This window comes from Xenopus laevis, chromosome 7S (assembly GCF_017654675.1).
Source record: "Xenopus laevis strain J_2021 chromosome 7S, Xenopus_laevis_v10.1, whole genome shotgun sequence".
Lineage (NCBI taxonomy): Eukaryota > Metazoa > Chordata > Amphibia > Anura > Pipidae > Xenopus > Xenopus laevis.
The window spans coordinates 98,200,680-98,227,581 of NC_054384.1; the positions used below are offsets into that span (position 1 = coordinate 98,200,680).

The window sequence follows — 26,902 nt, forward strand, 5'->3', positions numbered from 1 at the left end:
ATATTGTAAAATGATTTCAGTTTTTGTGGTTACACCCTCACCTCTTTATCCAACATAAAACATTGTCAAGCTCATAAAACAATAGCACAGATGCTTAAAGGGGTACTGTCATTTTTTCAAAATGAATCAGTTAATAGTGCTGCTCCAGCAGAATTCTGCACTGAAATCCATTTCTCAAAAGAGCAAACAGATTTTTTTTATATTCAACTTTGAAATCTGACATGGGGCTAGACATATTGTCAATTTCCTAGCTGCCCTAAAGGTGGCCATACGCGGGCCGATAAAAGCTGCCGACAGACAGTGTCGGCAGCTTATTGGCCTGTGTATGGGCCCCCCCGACGGGCTTCACCGATCGAGATCTGGCCGAAAGTCGGCCAGATCTCGATCGGACAAAAAATCCCGTTGGATCGCGGCCGCATCTATTCGTTGATGCGGTCCCGCGATCGGACCATTGGTATTCGTTAGGATCCGATCGTTGGGCCCTAGGGCCCACGATCGGATCAGCCCGATATTGCCCACCTCAAGGTGGGCATATCGGGGAGAGATCCGCTTGTTTAACAACATCGCCAAACGAGCGGATTTCTCAGTGTATGGGCACCTTAAGTCATGTGACTTGTGCTCTGATAAACTTCAATCACTCTTTACTGCTGTACTGCAAGTTGGAGTGATATCACCCCTCCCTTTTTCCTCCCAGTAGACAAACAAAAGAACAATGGGAAGGTAACCCGATAGCAGCTCCCTAACACAAGATAACAGCTGCCTGGTAGATCTAAGAACAACACTCAATAGTAAAAACCCATGTCCCACTGAGACACATTCAGTTACATTGAGAAGGAAAAACAGCAGCCTGCCAGAAAGCATTTCTCTCCTAAAGTGCAGGCACAAGTCACATGACCAGGGGCAGCTGGGAAATTGACAAAATGTCTAGCCCCATGTCAGATTTCAAAATTGAATATAAAAAAATCTGTTTGCTCTTTTGAGAAATGGATTTCAGTGCAGAATTCTGCTGGAGTAGCACTATTAACTGATTCATTTTGAAAAATTTTTTTTCCATGACAGTATCCCTTTAAGGCATAATAATCCCTATCTTGGGCAAGAGTGCATGTACTCTAAACCCATCAAGAGAAGGCCTTCTCTTAACTTCTTAACGTTGCTTGTGGACCCAGCCCTTCTCTATGCCAAGTTCAAGGAATATGGCCAAAAGGGTTGATACTCCCTCTAATGTGAAAAACAAAAGATATATGTGCCTAAATTGATCCCATTTCTGATTTACTGTGCCTTTCTGATTTCATTTGAAGTACAAAAATCAGCAACCCCTATTTAAAATGTCCTTAGAGTTGATATGTTTTCCCATATAGCTTTTTCTCAAGTGTCCCAAACAGAATTCATTGAATGAAAACATAATTGTAGTGTGCATGAATGTAAATAGATGATTCCAGCAATCAATATCCAAGTTATTTTTAACCAAAGCCAGATATATAGGGCTATGTACAAGGTTCTGTAAAACGGAAATAAAGGTCATTGTTAAGTTGCTTTTCCTTATAGAGTTCTATTTAACAGTTTTATTTAAAATCCCATTTACAATGATTGACCTTTGGTTGATCACTGTTCTCCAACAAATTTGTAAGCGCAGTAGATAATAGTTCACCTATCCAGTTTTAACTCCTATACCCCAATTTCATCATCAAGATCTTCATCAAATGTGTATCCCTGCCCCGCATCTTCATCGTCATCATCGTCTTCTTCTACTTGTACTTGGTGGCTTCTGTGCAGTTGGCCGTCATGTGACTCTGGATCATCTGCAATACCTTCATAAATAGAGCGTTTTTCTTCTTCGCTGTCACCCTCATAAGCGGTTTGGTTACCCTCCCGGTTTTCAGAGGTAGGGATGGAGTTGTGGCATACGTTGAGGTTGACTTTTGACAGGTTACAGTGGACTCCTTTTGTTTCTACCAAGGAAGCTTGTATAGGTTTTTCTTTATCTGCTGTGCCAGTTGAGGAGCATTTGTACCCAAAATCAAATTGGTCTTCTGTGCTATTCCAGTCACTGGAAGAAATATCTTTGTTCATTACACCCAATACTTCATCCATGATGGAAGGTCCCAAGTCAAGATGGAAAGACAACATAGATTCTGCATGCTTCATCCCAAAGTTATTTCCAGGGGAGGCCCAGTCGAGTTGATCTCTCTGCCCTACGCTGCTGCTGTTCCACAAATTATCCTCTTTAGATGATACGTTGTTTATTGGACTGGAGGAGACACTTCCTGCACCAGACCCTATTCCTGAGGACTGTGAAATCTGACTAAGAGAGTCTGCCATTTTACTTTCCTCGTGATCTCCAGAACCATGTGTCATAAGACCGTTCTTTTTGGGGGCTTGGGCTTCTACTTGCGAGGCAGAGGAAGGCCCATGATTGCTCAGGAAGGATGTATCACCAAAGACATCTCCCCCTCTGCCGACGTGCATGGTGTGCCTAAAATCCCCCAGTGGGGCACTAATCATGTCTCTATCAATGCGGGGTTTCTTCTTCGAACCAGATTGCTTGCGGATGGGCATCTTGGCGCTGAAACTGCAAAACAAAAAGGAAAAGAAAAAATAATTAAAATACAGATTACCACTAACCCTGTCTGTTAATTTTTATAAATACAAATTGCACAAAATAAAAAATGACCATCATTATGATCCTAATTATAGGGAGGTTATTCAGTAGATTCCTTATATTAAAGTAGCTTCATTTCTTTGTGAAATCTTTCTTTGCTAGGAAGACCATGCACCTGGGGGATTGCCACTAAGGACAGAGACTCACGCTGCGATGCGGGGAAATTAGTTGCCCAGCAACAAATCTCCTCTTCTTCGGGGCGACTAATTTCACCGAACTGCCTCCCCTGTTGGCTACAATGAAAAATTGCCGGCGAGATGGCACTCTGAGCACTTCATTTTCCGAAGTCACCCAAAGTTTCCACTTCGGGCGACTTAGGAAAATTAAACGCTCAGAGTGCCATCCCGCCTGCGATTTTCATTCTAGCCGACGAGAAGGCAGTTTGTGGAGATTAGTCACCCTGAAGAAGAGGAGATTTGTCGCCGGGCGAATCGCAGCGCGTGTCTCTGCCCTTACTCCTCACTGGTTCTTATATTAGTGGGAAAAGACTAGCCATCACAGGCATTTCCTTTAAAGGAGAACTAACCCCTAAAAATGGCTGTGGCTAAAAATGCCATGTTTTATATCCTGAGCTTTTTGCACCAGCCTAAAGTTTCAGCTTGTCAATAGCAGCAATGATCCAGGACTTCAAACTTGTCACAGGGGGTCACCATCTTGGAAAGTGTCTGTGACACTCACATGCTCAGTGGGCTCTGATTGGCTGTTGAGAAGCTAAGCTTAGGGCTCGTCACTAATTATCCAGCAGAAAATGAGCTTCCCCTGTAATATAAGCTGATGCTACAGGACTGATTATTAAATTCTGATGCTAATTGCACTGGTTTCTGTGCTGCCATGTAGTAATTATCTGTATTAATTACTAATCAGCCTTATATTGTGACATTGCTATTCTATGTGTACTGTATATTGTGAGTGGGTCCCTAAGCATCTTTGGCTACTGGGGCATCTTTGGAGACACAGATCTTTACTGCTAAAGGGCTGTGGTTGCCTTGGGCTGGTACAGAAGCCAAAACATCATGTAGGCTAGAAATGTAGTACATGTTTAGTTAGGCTTTAGTTCTCCTTTAACTCAGTCTTGACTATGTAACTGCTGGTAACCATTTGATTACATAGTCTGTATGCCCCATGGACTTTTTATAATACTGTTCATTTTAACCCGATAGCACTGGATACTTATGCAAGGAAATCCTCCATCTCAACAAGAGGTTCAGTGGATGCTCCAGGTAGCCCATAGCAACCAGTAAGATGTTTGCCAACAAACTGGTTATAAAGATGGCGCAATTATGATTTACAACAGATATAAATCTCCAGGTTTATTGGACACAGCCTACACAACAGAAGATATAAGGGGTTGACAGACCAAATATAGCATATATGCCACTAAAAAGAAAAGTACAACATGGTTATTTCTAGCTTTCTGCGTGCACCATCTGTATTGTGCATGTGCCCCTTGGAGTCCTGCACTCACCGAGGGGTCATGCTGGATGAATCCAAGGAACCCACTCAGTCTATGAAGCAAGTCAGTGATCCTCTGTCAGATGACGGCTCATGCGGAGACAATCAAAGGGGTCTATATCTGACCCTGTAACAAATGACTCTTCTCCCATGTAAGTCTGTCCCTAGAATTTAATGGAGGTTGCGTTCTTCAGAAAGCTGAGCTAACTTGCTATTTTTGCTGCACCCCACAAGCCAACCTCAGCAATCCTAGCAAAATACCATAGCTGCTCATTACTGGTCTTGTCACTCACTTCTCACCTTATTTAGATCACTGTCCTCTTCTTGCCTCAAGGTTGCCATAAGCCTCTCGCATAACCCAACACATAATGGGATACTGAAGCTGATTCAGTACCAGTTCCCTTCACTTATCGTTACCATGCAAGAATTTAAGGTGGCCATACACGTAGAGATCCGCTCGTTTGGAGATTTTGCCAAACGAACGGATCCCTCCCCGATATGCCCACATTGAGGTGGGCGATATCGGGCTGATCCGATCGTGGGCCGAAGGGCCCAACGATTGGATCATAATGCAGCCAATATGGGGGGTTGGATCGTGGGACCTCATCAACGAACAGATGTGGCCGCGATCCAACTGGATTTTTTACCCTGACCAATCTACATCTGGCCGACTCTCGTCTGAGGGCCCCCCACACGGGCCAATATCTATCGGGGAAACCCGTCTGAGGGCCCCACACACGGGCTAATAAGCTGCAGACTCGGTCTGTCGGCAGCTTTTATCGGCCCGTGTATGGCCAGCTTTAGGCTAGGGCCAGACGATTGCGGATCATTGTGGACAGGTCATTGGATATTAAGTCTAAACAGTTGATTGGATTTAGGTAGAGCCCAAAAATATTCTGACGGAAAAATGTTTCAGAAGTATTGGGGTACTATGTGTGTTTGTCCGTATGTGCACCCAGTAGGAGGCCTACAGTAGCTATTGGCTGACTATGATGGTGGGCAGCAGGTGGTGGGACAGGGCAGTGAGCAAAATATAATGTTTATTATGACTTCCCAGGAAAGTATTTTCTGGTTGGCTGCTTGTGAATAAACTGCAAGCAGAGAAAGCTCTATGTGTGTTCACAAGCATGATCACATAGTCTGTATGCCCCTATGGGCTGGTACTTTTGCTGGCAAGGCAGTGAACCACATATATGAGAAAGTATCAATGATGGCTACTCACATAAACTCTCCCCCCCCTGCATTTTGCAATAGCTCAGGCACGCACCTTGTGTCCCACAGGCCTAAAACCAACATGGAAATTTTTCTATGCTGTTATTGCTCTTTTTTAATAGTTTTTACTTTTTATCAGAGGCATAAAATTTGGCGTTTCCCTGCTGTTATGGAGACAGCCTGCTGAACATTGTTTTGACGACTGTTCCTTTCACTTAAACTTATCCCTATCTTTCCCATCAGTTTTACATGTCAAAAAGGGAGTTGTTCCAGCAACAGTGTGGCAAACAGGAAGAAGTCGCAAAAAGTTGGAAGACAAATTCCCTAGACTAATAAAGAGTGTAATAAATAAGCAATAGTTGCATATATTCATCTTATTATTTAGTATCACGGTTGCAGGGAGTGTGCTGAGCTTGTGTAAACCTTATGAAATAAAGACAGATTGTAAGCTCTAAGGCCTAGACTACACATGGTGATTTTAGGAATTCTGCCTGTAGCATTTATTCCCTGCTGATAATGCCCCCCTTTCACATTGCTGGACACTAAATTAACTTGTGTGCTTTATTAGGTGATAAACCACTGGCCCTCAGAGCTCTGATCCGATCATGGGCCTTATGATCAAATCATAGCTAAAGAAATACTAAAATCTTCATTCACTCCAGAATTTATGGAGGTGACACTTTCTAAAAAGCGGTTGCAAAACTGTGTACAAGCCTGCCCTGGGGGGACCCACAGATTCAAGCCAGTTAGAAGAGATTTAGGGCAGAGACACACAGTCAAATTCGGGGAGATTAGTCGCCTGGCGCCAAATCTCCTTTTCTTTGGGGAGACTAATCTCCCCGAACTGCCTTCCCGCCGGCTAGAATGAAAATCGCCGACGGGATGGCACTCGGATCACTTCGTTTTCCGAAGTCGCCCGAAGTTGCCTCATGAGGAAACTTCGGGCGACTTTAGAAAACGAAGTGCTCCGAGTGCCAACCCACCAGCGATTTTCATTCTAGCCGGCAGGAAGGCAGTTCGGGGAGATTAGTTGCCCCAAAGAAGTGGAGATTTGGTGCCAGGCGACTAATCTCCCCAAATCTGACCATGTGTCTCTGCCCTTAAGGAGTTGCCATTTTTCTGTGGAAGTCCACCTTCAACTCACTCAGGGGTGATACTTACATATGGCTGCAACCTTGTTATAAGTTAAGGGAAGCCTGGCCAAATGGTGGCAAGCATGTACTGTATGTATGTATATGTATTATTATTATTTGCTACAAGGATACTCCGTGTTGTACATGAGCAGATAAAGTCTGGAAACTACTAATGTAGAGAATGTTAGTGCAGGTATGGGATCCTTTATCCAGAAAACTGTTCTCCAGAAAGCTCTAAATTACAGAATGGCCATCTCCCATAGACTCCATTATAATCAAATCATCCAAATGTTTAGAAAGTACAGGTATGGGACCTGTTATCCAGAATGCCCAGGACCTGGGGTTTAAACATTAAATAAACCCAATAGGCTGGTTTTGCTTCCAATAAGGATTAATTATATCTTCGTTGGGATCAAGTACAAGCTACTGGTTTATTATTACGGAGAAAAAGGAAATAATTTAAAAAAATTTGGATTATTTGGATAAAATGGAGTCTATAATTCGAGCTTTCTGGATATCGGGTTTCCGGATAAGGGACCGTATACCTGTATTTCCTTTTTCTCCGTAGTAATAATAAAACAGTAGCCTGTACTTGATCCAAACTAAGATATAATGAATCCTTATTGGAAGCAAAACCAGCCTTTTGGGTTTGTTTAATGTTTACATGATTTTCTAGTAGACTTAAGGTATGAAGATCCAAATTATGGAAAGATCCCTTATCTGGAAAACCGCAAGGCCCAAGCATTCTGGATAACATTTGCAATACCTGAAGTGCCTATTATAACAGCATGGGAGTAAGAGCTGTAAGAAGTTACAGTTGTTTTAATGCTACAGATACTGTAGAAAAACAACCACAGTATCACGTACAGGACACGAAGCATTAACATTACTTATTGTGCTTATTATACACAATGTCAATTGCTCCTTTCACTGAACAGCTTTACAGACAGAATTCCAAATAAACAGAAAGTCACACAGTGCTCCATTGAAAAGGAATTCATGAGAAACCTCCCCGACACAATTGCCCCTTGTAACCCGACCAGTAAAAATAACCAGTTTATCACCGTTCCCTGAAACTGGCACAGCTGCGGCTTCCGGGCCTCGCTCAAGTGACATTTTAAATATGATCAGAGTGAAAGGCATGTTGGCTGGAATGTAGGAGAGGTCTGAGGTGAGACCAGAAACAGAGAGAACAAGATGTGAGTAAGAGGCTTGGGCTGGTTATAGTTGGCTCATCCTTTTTCTGGTTTGGATCAGGTCACCTTACTCCATCAATCACTGTAACAAAGGGGCACATGCTAAACATTCAGACTCGGCATAGGATTTAAAAGGTCTACAAAATGAAAAATAGATGAGGTCTACCAAGCAGCTTAGGACACACAATGGTGCGGGCGGCTTATATGCCGTTCAAGCGTGGCCAGACACTTATAAAAGAATAATCACTTAAATGTACTTGTCCTTTAATGTTTAAAGGGCTACAAACTCACCAGATGTAATTTAGGGACAGCGAGTAATGATGGACGAATAAATTCACCAGGCGCGCGTTCGCGGCAAATTTCCACGTCATGCCGAATAAAATTGCAAAACTGCAGTGAAAATTCGCTCAAGTCAATACTGTCGTGCGCACATTATTTGGGCGCCCATTGATTTTAATGCGGGCGACAAAATTGATCAAAATTCACGTTTCACAATTTCTTTGCCGTTAAATTTTCCGGCAAAGAAAAACGGGACATCACTGCCCATCACTGACAGCAAGTCTACTTGTCATCTCCACTACCTCACTCCTGTCACTCCCACCCCCGAAATCCCCCTGCAGTGAGACATCAGTGAGTGGGGAGATTCAGTGCATTGGGGAGCAAGAGGGATGTGTCCAGTAGCGATGAGCACATTTTTGCTCCAGCCATGGATTCGCAGGGAAATTCCGCATTTCGCCACGTGAGATTTTTTTCACAAAACTGCGGCCAAAAGTTTGCCCTGAGAAAAAAATGCCTAGAAGAAAAAACACCTAAGAAAAAACGCCCATTGACAATGCATTTGGAAAAAAAAGTCGCCATAAGAAAAAACGCCCATTGACTTTAATGCATATTGAGTGAGAAAAATGGTCAAGCGTGTAAAAAAAAAAAAAAAAAAAAAAATTGCCTGTGAAAAATGCCTACAGACTTCAATGCGTTTCGCAAATTTTTTGTTTAAATTTTTTTCGCAGTTTCACAACAGATCTGTACATCACTAGTGTCCAGTGTCTGCCCCCTTGTGTCCTAGGTATGTGCCTCTTCTGCTTACTATATTATACATCAATTGGGAGTCCACATCTGATTTCCAACTTAGTTAAGCCTAAGGGACTCGCCCCAGTTCTCAGGCAATTATATGCAAAAGATTCCTTTATCCAAAGATAACTGTCCCGAGGCTTTTTTCAGTAAAAAAAATATCATCTTCTCTTCTGCTTACCTCTACTTCTGTCAACAGCCAATATAAACAATAAGCTTCCAGCTGTTGGAATAAAGGAACATCAAGCTGTAGAGATGGTGCAGGTTATATTGATGCACCAGCTACAGATGGAAACTGCTTTATCTACAGATCTTCAGCTCATTCATGCGTCATTACGTTGCTCCACTTTAAAATAGACCATTATCGTCCCTTTTTCCACCAAATCTAATGACAAACATAGGCTTTCTATACTGTAACAACCACCCAGCAAGCAGTTTTGATCGTTCTATTGGCAGTTACAAAAATAAAAGCCAAGAATAGATTCATTAGTTGCTATGGACAAATGCACTGGCAAAATCCGGAAACCATCTTAGTGTCTAAGTACTGTTGGTCTTGTGGTACATGTCATGGTAGCGATGTTATATCAAAGTCTGCTCCATCTGTAGTGCCCTAAATTGGAGCAGAAAAATGACTAATTCAACAGCAAACATTGTTCTTCTAAAGATAAATGTAATCTTTTTTAGGGTCAGGGCACAAACTCTGATTCAGGGAGATTAGTCGCCCGGCGACAAATCTCCTCTTCTTCAGGGCGACTAATCTCCCCAAACTGCCTCCCACTAGAATGTAAATCCCTGGCAGATGGCACTCTGAGCTCTTCGTTTTCCCGAAGTCGTCGAAGTGCACTCTTCTTCGGGCGACGAATCTCCCGAACTGCCTCCCGCCGGCTAGAATGTAAATTGCCGGCGGGATGGCAATCGGTGTGCTTTGTTTACCGAAGTCGCCCAAAGTTGCCTCACGGGAAACTTTGGGCAACTTCGGAAAACAAAGGGCTCCGTGAGATTAGTCGCACGAAGAAGAGGTGATTTATTGCCAGGCGACTAAGTCTCCCCGAATCCGAGTGTGTGTTTCTGCCCTTAAGCCCCGACGACTAATCGCCTCTTCTTCGTGTCGACAATCTCCCCGAACTGCCTTCCCCCTGCTATAATGAGAAAACGCCAGTGCAATGGCACTTGCAGCACTTCAATTTCCGAAGTTGCCTCATGAGGAAACTTCGGAAATCGCAGCACCGCGAGTGCATTGGCAGGCAGTTCGGGGAGATTGTCGCCCCGAAGAAGAGGCAATTAGTCGCCAGGTGTCTAAATCTCCCCGAATCTGAGCGTGTCTCTGCCCTTAAGAGGCTGAAGGCAATAGCACACATGAAGATATGGCTGCATTTCATTGTCACTTCACCTTTGCTCCTGTTACCTTATCCCAGTACTAAATACGGTTATTGGGCTCTGAGGGCAGGGTAGAAAGATAACTCCTTCACTATCATCAAAGGGCCATTTAGCAGTCTCTGTACTAAGAGCACAAGGTTTCAGGCAAAGCAGTTACCCTTTAATCACTCTTAAGCATTTATTTAAAAAATATGGATTCTAGTCTCCATGTGACACTGTACGAGCCAAAAGCAGACAGATTTTGCTTTGTTCCCTATAAGTGTCAAGACGTCTTGGCACAGGCTGGATCAGTTCAATATTTAGTTTTACAGTAGATGCACTTTTATTGTACAGCTTCCATAAATACAGGGCGGGGGAGATAATGAAGGAAAAGATATAGAGTGAAAACATTCCGAGATTCTAGACACTCCAGATTTAGGGAGAGTGTTAATCCCAGGGTATCTGTAATATCTGGGTCAATTAATTATATACAGAGTACTGGGACACTCTTTGGGTAAAACAGACTTGATGGAGCCGTATCATTTAATAAAGTAGGAGGTCCTACCTTCGGGAAATTACTTAACTACACACCTCAGAAACCCTGACTACTATGGCTGTTTGCCAACATTCTGTTTCAATTATAGTCAAAGAACCACAATGTGGGTATTAAAGGAGAACTAAAGCCTATCTAAAGAAGTAGCTAGAAATTTTGTACATTATGTTTTGTGCTTCTGTATCAGCCCAAGGCAGCCACAGCCCTTTAGCAGTAAAGATCTGGGTATCCAAAGATGCCCCTGTAGCTCCCCATCTTCTTTTCTGCTGATTCACTGCACATGCTCTGTGCTGCTGTCACTTACTGAGCTTAGGGACCCACTCACAATATACAGTACACATAGAATAGAAATGTCACAATATAAGGCTGATTAGTAATTAATACAGATAATTACTACATGGCAGCACAGAAACCAGTGCAATTAGCATCAGAATTTAATAATCAGCAAACCTGTAGCATCAGCTTATATTACAGGGGAAGCTCATTTTCTAATAAATTTTTAGGGGTTAGTTCTCCTGTAAAGGAAAACTATACCCTTAAACAATGTAGTTCTCTATAAAAAGATATTGCATAAATATGGTAAGTTTGGCAAGATTCTTTAATATGCCACTTCATTCGATATAAACTATCTTTTGCTTAAATATTCATTTTGGGGGTAAAGTTTTCCTTTAAAGGGGCCGTTCACCTTTAAATTAGTATTTTAGTATTAGTATTTCATTCAGCAGCTCTCCAGTTTGCAATTTCAGCAGTCTGGTTGCTAGGGTCCAAATTACCCATGCACTGATTTGAATAAGTTACTGGAAAATGAACAGGAGAGTATGTGACTAGAAAGATAAAGTGTAATAAAAAGTAGCAATAACAATACATTTGTAGCCTTACAGAGCATTTGTTTTCTAGATGGAGTCAGTGACCCCCATATTAAAGCTGGAAAGAGTCAGAGAGGCAAATAAATAAAAAAAAAAACTATACAAAAAAAAAGAAATAATGAAGACTAATTGAAAAGTTGCTTAAAATGGGCCATACAAAAAGTTAACTTAAAGGTGAACCATCCCTTTAAGTTGCAAGTCACAGTTTCCCCAAGAGACTTGCTTATCTTAAATGGTTACCATTGTTTCTTTGTTTATCTTAAATTGTAACAAATGTATCTAAGTGCATCTCTGCCAGAAGCCTCAGTTTTAGAAACTTTGTGGCTGTTCGGTGCAGGAGTTCAAAGAGAAAGACTGGGACGACGAGTTGAGCTGTCAAAATTGGGACAGTTGGGAAGTATGCCCAACACCACTCCTTCCACCTCCCATTGGCTTTAATGGAAAAAGTGTGGCAATGCTCAAACCTGCATTTTCAGCCCAAAATGCTTGTTTTCAGGTGGAGAGGCACCAGTTCCTGCAATGGCACGTGCGTCTCATTCAAAGGAACGGGAAGCAGCAGTGGCAGATTTAGGAGCTTCGTCTGCCTACTATTGGCCTTATGTACACATACATATACCTGGGATTACTGGATTTGTTTTATTACAGTGTCCCCACAGACGAGACGATTCTTCTTGCCGAACGACCGATTTTAGGGAAGTCCGACCAATGCTTCAAAATTATCGTGAGGTTAGTGGGATTCGAACGATCGTACATCTTACGATTTTTCGGCCGACATCTGTCAGGAAATTGATCGGCCAGGTCGAAAAAATCTTTGTCAGTCCCAGTGCAATCTATCTTTGTTTGCAGGGCCAAGCAGGCAGCTCCCCTTTTTCCAATCCAATTATCCAATTATCGTGCGGTTAGTGGGATTCGAACGATCGTACATCTTAAGATTTTTCAGCCGACATCTGTCAGGAAATTGATCGGCCAAGTCAAAAAATCTTTGTCAGTCCCAGTTCAATCTATCTATGTTTGCAGGGCCAAGCAGGCAGCTCCCCTTTGCTTTCCTGGCAAATTGGTCTTTTTAGTTGATGGTAAATTCGTACGATCGTTCCGAGAAGATCGTGGTCTCACGATGAGGATCTGATCTTTTAAAAATCTCAACATCTATGGCCAGCTTAACGTTCTAAACCATGTTAAACCCATCTGTCTAGAGTAACCCACGTGCTGTTGAAAGCGTACCTGTGAGAGCGGTATTTATCTAATTAGCTATGGTATTTGGGGATGACCCTAAACCTTTCAAGTGATTTGTTCAGGACACTTTTTAGCCTACAAAACATTCCATTACTGGCAATTTGGTGAATGACAGCAGCTGAATGTGATGGAGCGTGGCAGACACTTGACTTGTCGTGCATCCTGCATTAACACTGGGGAGATTGTTCTGGAAGGCCACGGTGGTTTCACAGCGGGCGACCCGGCCAGCCACCGCGCTCCCCTCCACTCTCCCCTCCGTGCAGACGTGTGCGCTCCTGAACCCATTGTGCTCACACATGCACAGAACGCCACAGGGGAGGGTGTTAGAAGAGCACCGGAGGGGATGGGGGCAGGGAGGAGCGCTAGAGGGGTGGGAGGCGGGGAGAGCAGCGAACATGGACTAGGGGTAGGCAAAAGTCAGGTACCTGCCCAGCGCCCCCCTTTCATTGCGCCCTAGGCAGGTGCCTCTTCTGCCTACCCCTAGTTCCAGCCCTGATATTAATATACATTAGGGATGCACCAAATCCACTGTTTTGGATTTGGCTGAACCCCCGAATCATTCACGAAAGAGTCGAGCGAATACTGAACAAAATCCTTATTTGCATATGCAAATTAGGGGTGGGAAGGGGAAAACATTTTTTACTTCCTAGTTTTGTGACAAAAAGGCACGCGATTTCCCTTCCCGACTCTAATTTGCATATACAAATTAGGATTCGGTTCGGCCAAGCAGAAGAATTCGGCTGAATCCTGCTGAAAAAGACCACATCCCAAACCTAATCCTGGATTCGGTGCATCCCTACTATACATATATTACACATACATACATATAAACACTGGAATATTCCACAGTGCATAACAGAGGTAGTCAATTACCCAGTGAAGCCTACATTCTCCTATTACACACACAGACACACAGTAACTTATTTTTCTTTCTGGCAGATTTGGTTTCCATTATATTTACTATAATGCTTCCAATCGCCTAAACTGCCATATCTAACAACAACATACATGGACTGCTGTTGGGATCATTTGACTGGATAGTGTTAAAGGAAAACTATACCCCCCAAACAATGTAGGTCTCTAATATTAATGAGGACTTGCTGCCTGCCATAAAGAGAGCCAGTGGTCTCATCCACATCTCTTTATGTGAGTGGCAGCAATAAAAAGCCACACAAATGTAACACTGCTCACTGAAAGCAACGTCCTACACATGGAACTCAATCCTTCACACACAACAATGGCACACAAGGCCACTATCAGAACACGGCTAGCCATAAGCACACACTTTTCCCTTATCCAGTTTTTAATAAATGAAGTTCATGAACTTAGCAGGAAGGTGTAATTCGATCAAGAGCCGCTCGGGAAACCAAGCATGTCCCATATCAGTTCCATCTACTTAGCAAATAAAAGCAAATTGGGAGAGATAGCATTAAAGGAACGGCAGGATTATTCTGTCTTGTCACTCACAAATAGTGCATGGAGGCTAGAAATCGACCACTTGAGAGAATGGTTGACCACTTAGGGCGGGGAGATTAGTCGCCCGGCGAAAATCTTCACTACTGTGGCCGACTAATCTCAAAGAAATGCCTTCTTGCCGCCAAGAATGCGAATCGTCAGCGGGATTCGGTGATTTGCATTCTTGGCAGTGGGAAGGCATTTCGAGGAGATTAGTCGGCCACAGTAGCACTTTATGTGCCACCACCCTTAAGTCTATGCAGGGACAGTTTACTAAACTGTTGTCCTTTTGGGATGCACCTACATGCACACACACACCTGTAAAGGTGGCCATACACGGGCAGATAAAGCTGCCGATATCGGTCGTTTGGACCAATTTGACAGCTTATCTGCCCGTGTATGGGGGCTTCCGAAGGGTTTGATTTTTAACCGACCGAACCGTCGGAGCCCCTTGGCGTATCGTAATTCGATCGTTCGGCCATACGGCCAAACGTTTGAATTACCCCCGATATAGTCATATCGGGGAAAGATCTGCTCGTTTGGCGATGTCGCCAAATGAGCGGCTCTTTGAGTCTATGGCCATCTTAAGAGTCAGGGCACATGCTCAGATTTGGGGAGATTAGTCCACAGTGACATCTCCTCTTCTTCGGGGCGACTAATCTCCCTGAACTGCCTCCCGCCGGCTAGATTGTAAATTGCCAGCAGGATGGCACTCTGAGCGCTTCGTTTTCCAAAATCGCCCGAAGTTTCCACGTGAGGCAAATTCGGAAAACGAAGTGATCTGAGTGCCATCCCACCGGCTATTTACATTCTAGCCAGCGGAAGAGAGTGCAGAGAGATTAGTCGCCCCAAAGAAGAGGAGATTTGTCGCCGGATGACTAATCTCCCCAAATCTGAGCGTGTGCCCTGACCCTAAGGGGGTCACTTTTCAATGCAGATACTAACTAGGGGGGGGGGCACAATGGTTACACTATGAAGCCCGTAGCTTAATCTGTCCCTTACAAGTAAAATTGTTATTCTCACTACTATGGGGGGAGGATGAAGTAATAACAGCTGAAACACTTGCCCCGGTTTTAGCAACCCACGTTTCCATCTTTATTCTCTCTCGTCGTACCATGTGATATGATAAACATAACAAACTGCCTTCGAAAATTCAAACACAGCAAATCCAGGGGCTTAAAAAAAAAAAAGTAAAGAATTTGAAGCATGCGAAAAAAACTTGCTGCCCCCTAGCATGGAAAGAGACAGAGCTTTATCACACGTGAATGTGAAACTTGTATGAGTACATCTCTCAGAAGTTTTGGCTTGTTAAACTCAAACAAGCATTTGCCATTTTTTTTTTAGAGACAAAATGTCACCATTAGAGGCTTTTGAGTGTTTAGGGAAAGGTCTCCTCAGAACAAAGATGGCTGTTCCCACTAACCAGAAAAAATACAAACAGATGAACAAGACTTCTGGTGTAGAATAATCTATGTTGTGCGGAACGATTATAGTGAACATGAACCCAACTTTTCAATTTCTACCAAATTATTGAAATGCTTAGGCGTATTTAATTTTTATATACCAGCACCTTGTAAATCAGCCTCTTGCAGCCTTTAGCTGGAATTCAAGTCCATGAACATAATGGAGAATTAAATTTAGCTATGAAGTAGGCTAGAAATGTTGTACATTATGTTTTGTGCTTCTGTACCAGCCCAAGGCAACCACATCCCTTTATCAGTAAAGATCTGTGTTTTCAAAGATGCCCCAGTAGCTCCCCATCTTCTTTTCTGCTGATTCACTGCACATGCTCTGTGCTGCTGTCACTTACTGAGCTTAGGGACCCACTCACAATATACAGTACACATAGAATAGAAATGTCACAATATAAGGCTGATTAGTAATTAATACAGATAATTACTACATGGCAGCACAGAAACCAGTGCAATTAGCATCAGAATTTAATAATCAGCCCTGTAGCATCAGCTTATATTACAGGGGAAGCTCATTTTCTGCTGGATAATTAGTGACGACCCCTAAGCTTAGCTTCTCAACAGCCAATCAGAGCCCACTGAGCATGTGAGTGTCACAGACACTTTCCAAGATGGTGACCCCCTGTGACAAGTTTGAAGTCCTGGATCATTGCTGCTATTGAGATGCTGAAAATTTAGGCTGGAGCAATAGTAAATAAAATGGCATTTTTAGCCACAAGGAAACTTCGATCCGAGTGCCATCCCGCTGGCGATTTACATTCTAGTTGGTGGGAAAGCAGTTCGGGGAGCTTAGTCGTCCGAAGAAGAATCAATTTGTCGCTGTAGCAGCATGTGTCTCTGTACTAAGACAAAATAGAAAGTCTCTTTGTTGTTGTCTGCTATGACTTAATTACAATAGGAACCAGATGCCAGCTTTTGCATCTGGCAAAGCACAGCAGTCTGTCATTTACCTGAATGGAAAAATATTTGTCAGTATAGGTCCATCTATAAAAAAATATTAACAATTAACTTTCCCTTTAATGGGTTAAAATTGATCTCCACGTGGCAGCCTTGCAGCGTTTTCTTCCTTTCATGGATTGTAAAAACCAACAAAGGACAAGGACACAGTGTCAGACTATGAAGTAAGAAGTTGGAAAGCACTAGCATGGATTCTGCCAATGACTGGAGAACAGGCTCCGACCCACCTGTGAATGATGAAACACATTTCCGGCTCTCTGCCCCGTGTACTATTCTCAATCCCTATAAATCATTTGCCCTACAGAACAGCTGGTTATGGCTCCCAGGGGACTTGCACTGAAAGGAAATAATTGATAGGGCCTAGTCCACCCCTGCCCTTCCTTCCTCCATCTGTGTGGCTTTCTGGGTTCAAACAGCTTGAACTTATTATTAGGATAGAAACAAAGTTCCATCTCCTTCCCAACTCTTCGGTCAGCACATATCTGTTTTAAAGGGGATTTATTTCACAGCACTTTACAGCAGATAAAGCGTAAAAATGTTAGATAACTAGCAAGGTACTCAAACTCTGGGCTGCGTATACAAGTACAGAATCTGACGTGTCACTATCCCACCAAGATTTATTTCCGAGAATGGAAACTCCGTGACACTCGCAGGAAATGTACTGGCTGTCGGCTGAACAGATGGAACAATAGAAAGTGGCCAATCATACTATACTGAAGGGCTGGCCAGAGAATGGCCGTGTTAAATGTAATTATATAAACCTATGGTGGAAATAGTAAAGAGCTGATGGGAATTATCCTTGTCCACAAGGGATGGGCTCACCAGGAGTTCAGATGGCAGGTCAGTCCAACTGGTAATATAGTTGACAGTCAGCATGGAACAGCCAGGATTGAAACGTTGGCTAGCTTAGGGACGGTCAAAGCAAACAGGTCATCTGCTAAACTGCAACAAGGGCTCCAGCCAAAGAGATCAATGCAATATGGCCATCTACTGGAAGCCAAATTCCACACAATCCAATCTTGAGGCCTGTAGGCCAAACTAAAAGTTAACAAGAGAGATCAGGCATTCTACACTCCGACAGGGTCATATTTTGGGTAAGGGCACACGCTAAGATTCGGTGAGATTTAGTTGCCTCTTCTTCGGGTGACTAATCTCCTCGAAAAGCCTCCCCGCCGGCTAGAATCTAAATTGCCAATGGGAGCGATTCGTTTTCCGAAGTTGCCCCACGAGAAAACTTGGCCGACTTTTGGAAAACGAATCGCTCCCGCTGGCGATTTATATTCTAGCCGGCGGGAAGGCTTAACGGGGTGATTTTGTCGTCCGAAGAAAAGCCTATCTGTCGCTGGGTGACTAAATCTCTCCGAATCTTAGCGTGTGCCCTTACCCTTAGATCTGTGGGAGCTGTAGAAGATTCTCCCTTGCAGTCTGGCTAATGCGGAGTATTGCTGCTGCATCATACAACTGGGCAAGAAGCACTGGATTCCCATATAAACTTTCCCTTTAACCGCAGGGGAGAAACATCTATAACTATCAACCAAGCCCTTTGTTGCATACAAACGACATGTTCCTAGAACAGACAGCTGAAATGCACCAAACAATGCGAGAGCAAGTGAAAGCAAGTGAAAAATGACAGAGAACCTGTTGGGCAGGTTTACCATTAGTGTTGTGACTTATTTCTGACTTACAGTAGGGAGCAGCCGGTGGAGGTGGGGGTGCCAGCGTGTCATATTTATCCTGATCTTAAAGGCACATTAAAATAGGAGCATTTATTTATAAAAGAACATGTAACGACATATTTGGGGAAGGGGGGGGGGGAGAGATATAAATGGTGTTTATCTATACCGATAGAAGCTGAGATCTGCCTGCTGCCTATACTCAACCTCAGGAAGCTGCCATTTAAAATGCTGCATATTTTTTTGGGAAAAAGGAACAGAGAATGACCCCTGTAGATATCAACAGATATTTCAGATAGTTCAGCAATGGTGCCAATATATCGGCAGATTTGGTTGGGTAGTTGGGGTAAGCAACTCAACTTGGTTGACAGTTTTGAAAGGTGATACAGATGGAAATTAATAGAGGGGCATCCGTAGCAGATCTAAAAGTGTGAAGGGCACACAAGGCAATATGGAGCTTCTTGCCCTTGAAGGGATTAACAACTTGAAAGAGGACAACAACATGCCAAGCGTGCCTTCAAATGTTAGACAACTGCCATGATTACAAGTGTTTGGTCGCACAGAGATTAAAGGATTAGCGCAACGGCACAGGGTTGTTTTTGAGCATTTTGTCCCCACTACCTGATTTAGCTAAGGAACTGGTAGAAAGCTCAAGACCTCTAAGCCTTTGTTGTCCAAAGCACATGAGATAACATTACGGTTGTCCAACATCCACCTTCTAACATCATGTGGAATGCATAATGCACGCCCTGGTCTGCCTCCATAAAAGTGAACAAAAGGATTGTGCAGTTTGAGGATGGCTGTTTTACATCACTCCCTGCTAACAAACTATGTGAACAGCAACTTGAACATATGGACTGTGTTTCATATGGTTGTGCTTCCAATTCCCCTGCTTGGTGCCCAACCAGCAGCCTCCTTGGCCATGCTCTGGGGTCATACCTGTTCTTAGAAAAATAAAATTCCATCTTGTAGACACAGCTAGGCAATGGATGTTATTATAACAGACAGTCGTCACCTGATGTAGGATGCAGTTAGTAGTTTCTTTGACCCAAGGGAATAAATGCAGAAAATTGTCAGTAACATTCCGAGAGCAAAAGACTGACTAAGGCAGCTCCCTGCCCTCAGCATAGTATGTACATTTGGCTCCATGATAACACGGGAAACGGCCCTAACGTGACGCACACATTACACAGTAGGCATATGGATATAGCCTAAAGTTACAGATATGGTAGGAGAGGAGCCAATTGGTGGGCATGCAGTTAGTCACTTCCCTGGCCAACTGATGCTACATCCGCATGAGATGCTGCCTGACCAGTTTCTATCCAGACAGGGCAACTATAAGCCAACAGGACTGTAAGCCTAGCTGTCAAACTGCTTCATGTGAAGCATGTTACATGAAGAGATAGTTAGCCATTAAGGATACTTATCCAACCATACTGTTTCATGTATGTAACGTCAGTGTGTCCTGAAGCGCAGCACCCTCTGGAGAGCCACGGAGTGCTCAAAAATATCAAGCATATTACTTAGAGTATTAGATTTCTATTCCTAAAGATTTAAGGGGGCCATGCACTATAAGATCTGCTCATTTGGTAGGTTCAATTACAATGATGGGAATGTTCACTGACTGGACGAGAACCACAAACCTGCCTGATCGATATCTGGCCTATTTTTGGCCAAATATCGGTAAGGGAGGCCTGTCAGAAGGCCCCATACGTGGGCAGATAAGCTGCCGAATCGGCCTAAAGGACCCAAATTGGCAGCTTATATCTGTCTGTGTATGGCCACCTTTAGGCCAATTGTGGAATACCGCAGTGGGATTTCATTAGCACTTTTAGATAAGGCCGTCTCATCAAAACATTTGTGGCTGTGCTTACCAATGTGAATAAGAACACATATGTAGATAAACTGAGCACTATTTATTTGCATAGCCTATAAACATATTATAGAGGAAACCCCCAAATTGATTTAAGATTAATCTTACAGTAAGTGGATTTCTCTGCCCTCCCTATTTTTTTTTTTAAATGCATTCATATTTGTTCCCTTCATTAAAAGACCTATTACTATCTGGTCCATGTAAACTTTGCCTTTCCTTGTGATGTTGAACGTTTCCACACATTCAGTCATTTATTTCTGTTGCCTAAGCAAATCCCTACCCCTGCTATTATCTTCATTGAAGCCCCTAACAATACATATTCATGAACTGCCCCCCCAACAGCCCGATCAGAAACACTACAGTTATTGACAAATAAAACCAGTCGTGTTTTCTAGAAACAGCATAAAAGTCCAGACTGAATATTCTGTGTAAATGCATTTTCAATTGTTGGTTATATTTTGGTAATGCGCCACTGTGCCTTTCAGGCATTTGAAACACAAAATGAGTTTGATCTTTCCCCTATACAGATATTTGCATTCCTGTGCCCTGTCCCTGAGGTGTCAGACTAGAAAAAAAAATCAAATGACCTCTATAGAGACAAAGAGAGCCCTATCCACTTGAACAGCATAAACAAGACACTTTAGCCTTTTTGTAGTGGGATCCACATGGGACTCTATTGAGCCCAAACAATACGGAGAATGTCAGATGCTGACATGATAATAGTCCCGCCCCCTCCAAATATCCTCCGATGTCAGTCAGTGCCCCAGGGAAGGATTAGGCCTCTGGTCATAACCCTTCAGGGGGGGAACAAAATATGACATGTCCCCTTGTTATAATGCTCCTCCCTTCATTTGTAGCAAGGAATCATTATTATTTGGTGCCCAGTTTGTGTGGCACTGGTGAAGTTGCATATCCCAAAATTTAGGCTGATGGCACATGGATGCTTTAGATCTTCATGACTGTCTCAGGATACAGGAATGTCCTAAAATAACTGCTGCCTCCTGGCAGAGCTGTGGAGTCAGAGCTGTGAATGTCGGAAGCAATTTTGGGTATCTGGAGTCACAGTAGCCAAAAATGTACCAACTCCTAATAACGTTAAATACCAGCACTGAAAATAATCAAATCAGATTCAAGAGCTTCTATATACATCACCAGCTTTTGTCGGACTTAAATTTCGTACGATTGCTGTCAGGGGCAAAACATTGTCTGATCTGTTCTTTTACTACTTTATTTGATCTGAATGGTTAGTGGCAGGTCGGGAGATGGCACAGAACGATCGTTTGTCTGATATGAAGGTAAATCTGTACGTCTATGGCCAGCTTTATCATACACTGTAGTGATGTGCGGGACGAGAAAAACTCAACCCACACCTGACCCTAACCCACTGCACCCCAGTCCGCACCCAACCCTAACCCGGCGCGCTTCCCTCTTTATATACTCGTGCAGCCCCACCCCACAGCGGGGTGAGCGCTGGTATATAAACAGGTGGGTGCAGAGGCAAAAGTTGGGCAGAAAAAGCCTGCAGGTGGGGAGAATGGAGGCAAAAGTTCAGCCCAAATCCACCCGCGGCCCAAGGACGTACTGCGGAAGTCGGCCCGACCTGCGAGTAAGCCTGTCCGCACATCACGAATGCACTGGTAAAAGCTGTGTGTTTGTTTGAGAAAGACTATTTTATATAAACAAGCTGCTGTGTAGCTAGGGTTGCCACCTTATTTGGAAAAAAATACCGGCCTTCCTGTATATTTAGATTTTTTCCCTATTAATAACATTGGGGTCAAGCATAATTTTTACCGGTCAGGCCAATAGAATACTGGCCAGGTGGCAACCCTATGTGTAGTCATGGGGGCAGCCATTCAAAATTGAAAAAAAGGAGAAAACACACAGGTTACATAGCAGATAACAGATAAAGAACCATTGTATTGGATAGGGCTTTTTTGTTAAGTGCTTTTTTTCATCTTGAATGGCTGCCCCAATGGCTAAACAGCAGCTTGCTTATAAAAACTACATAGAGTTTCTGAAGCAAAAACACACAGCTTTTACTAGTGCAGAGCAACAGTATATATATTTAAATTACTTTGATACACTTTCAATTGTTGGTGTTACTGTTGCTTTAAAAAGAGGAGTCGGACATAAAGGATTTATGTACTGGCAGGGACATGTGCCACAGATAGGGTTGCCACCTTTTCCCAAAAATATATTCCGGCGGGTGAGGGCAGGTACAAAAAGGGGGCGTGACGTGACGTCAAAGGGCGGTGTTATGCCGCAAAGGGACGGGGCCACAGGGCGGCCAGGACAAGAACCGAAGGACGAGGTAAGTTTTACAAGGGATTGGGGGCTGGCCGAGGGGGTCTTTTTAAGGGTATTACAAATTTACAGGCAGCTACATTGCCGGTAAATTTGTAATACCGGCCCCGGCCTTGGCAGGTGTTTTGCCGGCTAGGCCAGTAAAATACCGGCCGGGTGGCAACCCTAGCCACAGACAGTTCAGGTCCGGACTGAGAATTAAAATAGGCCCTGACATTTCAGGTACACAGAGGCCCAATCAGCCCACATAGAGGCCCAAACAGCCCCCACCAGCCCACTAAATACTGACTTTCTATGGGACGTTATAGCAGCCCCTCTGGCATTTGCCAGAACCCACAGATTGCCAGTCCGGGCTTGAGTCTCATGAACGGAAGGGGCATTTTATTGCCACAATCCTCCCGGAGAGATCCATAGTGATCTAAACTGTCCTGGTCTCATCAAGCTGGCCACACACACCGGCAGATAAGGGCAATATTTCTGCAATACTGGATAAACACACAGACCTGAACTAAGCCAATTTTCTGGTCTGGAAAATATTCCTGTTGGATAGGTAGGAAAATTATTTCAGCGAATAAATATAGTATTACTAGTCTGCAATCACTGAGCTCAGAGATCCAGGCATTCCATATCTGAGCCCATGACATGATGCAATCATGAAATTCTTGGATTAAACAGGCTGACCTGCACCGGCTCTTTTCCTTTATTGCATGGGTTGGGCGCCATTGTTATTGCTGGAAGGGCACATCATGTAGAATTAGAGTCTATCTGGAAATGATTGTTCTGTTCTAAAACTGTTCCAAGACCAATTCTCTCCAAATTCATCACTGGCCTCTGATCAGACAATTACAAAAACCCAAGTTTCAGGGCAACTCCATTTTCACATGGTTCCTTCCAGCTGAGGGCATACAAATACACTAGGCTTGGGTGAATTTGACCCGTTTCATCAAGAATTCGATGCTGGCGAATAGTCGCCGATACACATTAAAATCTAGACTTTTTGGGCGTCAAAAATGTTTTTGATGCGGGTGAAATTTTTTTATCGTTTTTTTTTTTTTTGAAGCACAGCGCCATACAAGTATATGGGCATCATTTCCGAATCCCTAAAATACACTGCATTCCAACTGCATCTTTGACTACAGACATAGCACCCATTAACACCCTTGTTGTGGCACATGCACCACTGACACTGCCCAAATAAAGGTTATGAAGTGGGTGAACATTTCACTGAATAAATAAAACTGCTACACTGTAAGAACAAATGACACAATCTAACTTATTCGAAATAATCGTATACACTGTTAGTATGTATCTTTGCTTTTAGACTTATATCCCTTTGATGACATAAAGGGAAACAATTTATAAAAAATGTAAACTTTGTATCTGTTCAAATAGACTATATTTGGCAACAAATGTCCAATTGTATGAGAGGTGATTTCACTGCACTGCCCTAAATGAAAGCCGTGGATGTTTACCTTTCTGGTTAAGTGCATTGTATTCTTCAGAGTTTGTGATCTCCAATGTAAAAGTCTGCCCTATTGGCCAGTTTTAAATTAAGTGACTAACCATTGTTTTGTACAGGTACAGGACCTGTTATTCAGAATGCTCAGGACCTGGGACTTTCCAGATCATGGGGCTTTCCGTTAATTAGATCTCCATACCTTAATTCTACTAGAAAACCATATAAACATCAATAAACTGGTTCTGCTTCCAATAAGGATTAATTATATCGTTGTTTGGATCAAATACAAGGTTTTGTTTTATTATTACAGAGAAAAAGGAAATCATTTAAAAAATGTGGATTATTTGTATAAAAAGGAACCTATGGGGGACAGCCTTTCCGCAATTCAAGTCTTTCTGGATAACGAGTTTCTGGATAACGGATCCCATACCTGTACTTGGAGCTTCCACCCTTCAGCAGGGATAGAATGCTCTTCCAAGACGCAGAAGACGCCCATGGTATTTGTACCTGGAGGGGGGGCATGTGATAAAGGTAACAAATGTGTGACCTCTGGCACTTAGCTGTTGCAGAACTACAACTGTGAGAAACTCAACAGTGAAACTGTAGCTCCATACGTTGCTTCCTTGTTTATTACTAGCTATAAGCATTATTAAGCACATCTCCAACTCTCTCCCTCCCCCAGACCAGGTGCAGCTGTATCAGGAGTTATTCAGAACAGTCACTGCTAGGGCAGAGCATTTTGGCAGTACTTAAAGGGAGTGCTCACCTTTACATTAACTTGTTCTATGATGTAGATTGTAGAGAGTGATATGGACAATTTGCAATTCGTTTTTATTTCAATGTGTATGATGACTTTTGAGTTATTCGCCTTTTTTTTTATTTGGCAATTTCAGCAATCTGGTTGCTGGGGTCCAAATTACCCTAGCAACCATGCATCGATCTGAATAAGAGAGAAATGTAAATAGGAAAGGGCCTGAACAACAAGAGGAGTAATAAAATGTAGGAATACATCGTCGGCGGGATAGCAATCTGAGCGCTTCGTTTCAGGAGGAAACTTTGAGCGACTTCGGAAAATGAAGCCACCTTTTCTAGAAAAAAATACCGGCTATATTCTTGCAGTTTTTTCCTATTAATAACATTGGCATCAAAGATCATTTTAACCAGCCAATAAAATACCAGCCAGGTGGCAACCCTACCCCTAACGCACCCACATAAAATAATCAAGCAGAGCAGTAACCAGCGTTTCTCCCCAGCAGTCAGCGACTCCCAGCACCACTTCTTGCCAATCTGACCCCCCACATGGATTAATTAGCAGCACCACCAGATGGGCCCCTCTGTCAGAGTTGCCAGGTTGGCTGTTTTCCAGCCAAGTTGGGCTACTAATTTAAAGCCCAGGTGGGTTTTGAAAGTACAAACTAGCCAGTGTACGGATTTGAGCTACTTTTGACTGGTTTGGTTTTTGTGCCAAGCCTGTGTCTCCCAGTACATGTTGGGTAATGTTGTTTTTGTTTAACAATTTGCCAACTGCCAAGTTTAATGTAGGACTACAATACCCAGCATGCAATGGGACTGACCTGTGTAGAAGTCAGGAGTTACCAGACTTTGGGCTCTGTACCCCAATCTCCCGTTTCTTCAATTTCAGACAAATCTGCTGGCCAACAAAATGTCTTGAGGTTGAGCTGTTTTACCAATATTTATTGAAATTGTATATGTATTAGGGCCTCATGTTGTCCCTATACCTCCTGGGCCCCCCTCTGTAGTTTCGCCCCTGGTGACGGGTGAATCTGTCCCATTTTACTACATGGAAAACTTTGCAAAACAAGCGTGGGGTACATGTCACTGCTATGATATATATGTTTTTAACTATATTCAATAAATGAAGATTTTATGATTCAGCTGCCAAACTGCTCCGCAAGTTCTGTATTGTCTTCACAGATTTGTTAGGGACCCTTCCATGGTAAGTGTAGCCTGGAACCCTCATTCTACAACTCCCAGACCCCTCGGATGAGAGAGAATAGTTCAAGCACCCTTGGCTGCTGCCTGATTCGGGTTCATGTATATAAAGCCGGACTCACCTTTTTTTACTTCCTTCCCAAGGGCAGTCGTTTCCAGCTAAAACCTTTGTAATCCAAGAGAGACCCTTCTGGCAACCCCAGTAGATTTAGAATCCGATCAGAACCGATTGATCGACAAATAGCGAGCCGTCCTGTAGATATCGGGTGTCAGTCGGCGGCGCCTGCTCTCCCTTCTCCTTCCTGATCAGTCTCGGCGTCAGCAGCAAACGATTGGGGCGGGGGCTCCAAAGATCAGTCCGAATAAACGTCCTGTCAAGCGACACAATCGCGAAAAATCCCTTTTAAAGATCCATCCGGCAACTTTTCCTTCTCTCCCTCCCCCATCGCGTGAAAACGAGGTTTTGAGGGAATAAAACTTGAACCTCGTCATTAGTGTGTGAAGTCACAAACCCATTATTTACTATGAAATCATCTCACAAGTACAGACCACTAATCGGTTAGTGGGTGGGGGTTTGGCTCGTGATATCTATTGCGCGTAAAAGCGCACCCACTGGGTCACCCCCCTAATCCCTGACTATATGGTACCTGCTGCAGTTTTCCCAAGCCACGTACGGCTTCTTCTATTAAAGGTATAGGGGGGAACTTTCACATATCTACAATCAGAATAAAATATATATGAAAAGTTCCTTCTCCAATCTCTTGTTCCCTGTGTATTAATAACCTTGTGCCAGTGTATCCTCCATGCTGATGCCCCTTCTTACCTCGTTCGAGCTGAGGTCAGAGTTAAAGATCAGTGTCCATGCTGCTGCTGCTGCAACTCGTCTGAATCTGTCGCTGTTGGAGCCCTGAAGTTAAAACGCCTAAAGAGGGAATAGGTGGGAAATACAATCCACTCTGTGCATTGAAAGTACTCAGCGCCTGATCCTCCTCCCCCTTCCTGACCGGCACACACGGAGTTAAAAGGGA

The 26,902-nt window shown here is 43.4% G+C and overlaps 1 protein-coding gene across 2 annotated transcripts; it reads right to left on the reverse strand.

The window, feature by feature from the left end:
- Positions 1–1,028: 1,028 nt before the first annotated feature.
- Positions 1,029–26,902, reverse strand: XB5748694.S (provisional ortholog of CDC42 effector protein 4 S homeolog). 2 transcript variants are annotated; one of them, XM_018228176.2, is made up of 3 exons: positions 26,698–26,898; positions 25,997–26,245; positions 1,029–2,569 (listed from the first exon to the last, which is right to left on the reverse strand). In XM_018228176.2, exon 3 carries the CDS (start codon positions 2,554–2,556, stop codon positions 1,666–1,668), a length of 891 nt encoding a protein of 296 aa, XP_018083665.1. In that variant the 5' UTR covers positions 2,557–2,569; positions 25,997–26,245; positions 26,698–26,898; the 3' UTR covers positions 1,029–1,665. The 2 variants fall into 2 exon arrangements, with proteins under 2 accessions (XP_018083665.1, XP_018083667.1); XM_018228178.2 differs by lacking the exon at positions 25,997–26,245 and having other exon boundaries at positions 26,698–26,902.

Bases quoted from the DNA above. Each gene is read 5' to 3' on its own strand.
- XB5748694.S (XM_018228178.2), bottom strand. From the start codon at position 2,556: ATGCCCATCCGCAAGCAATCTGGTTCGAAGAAGAAACCCCGCATTGAT.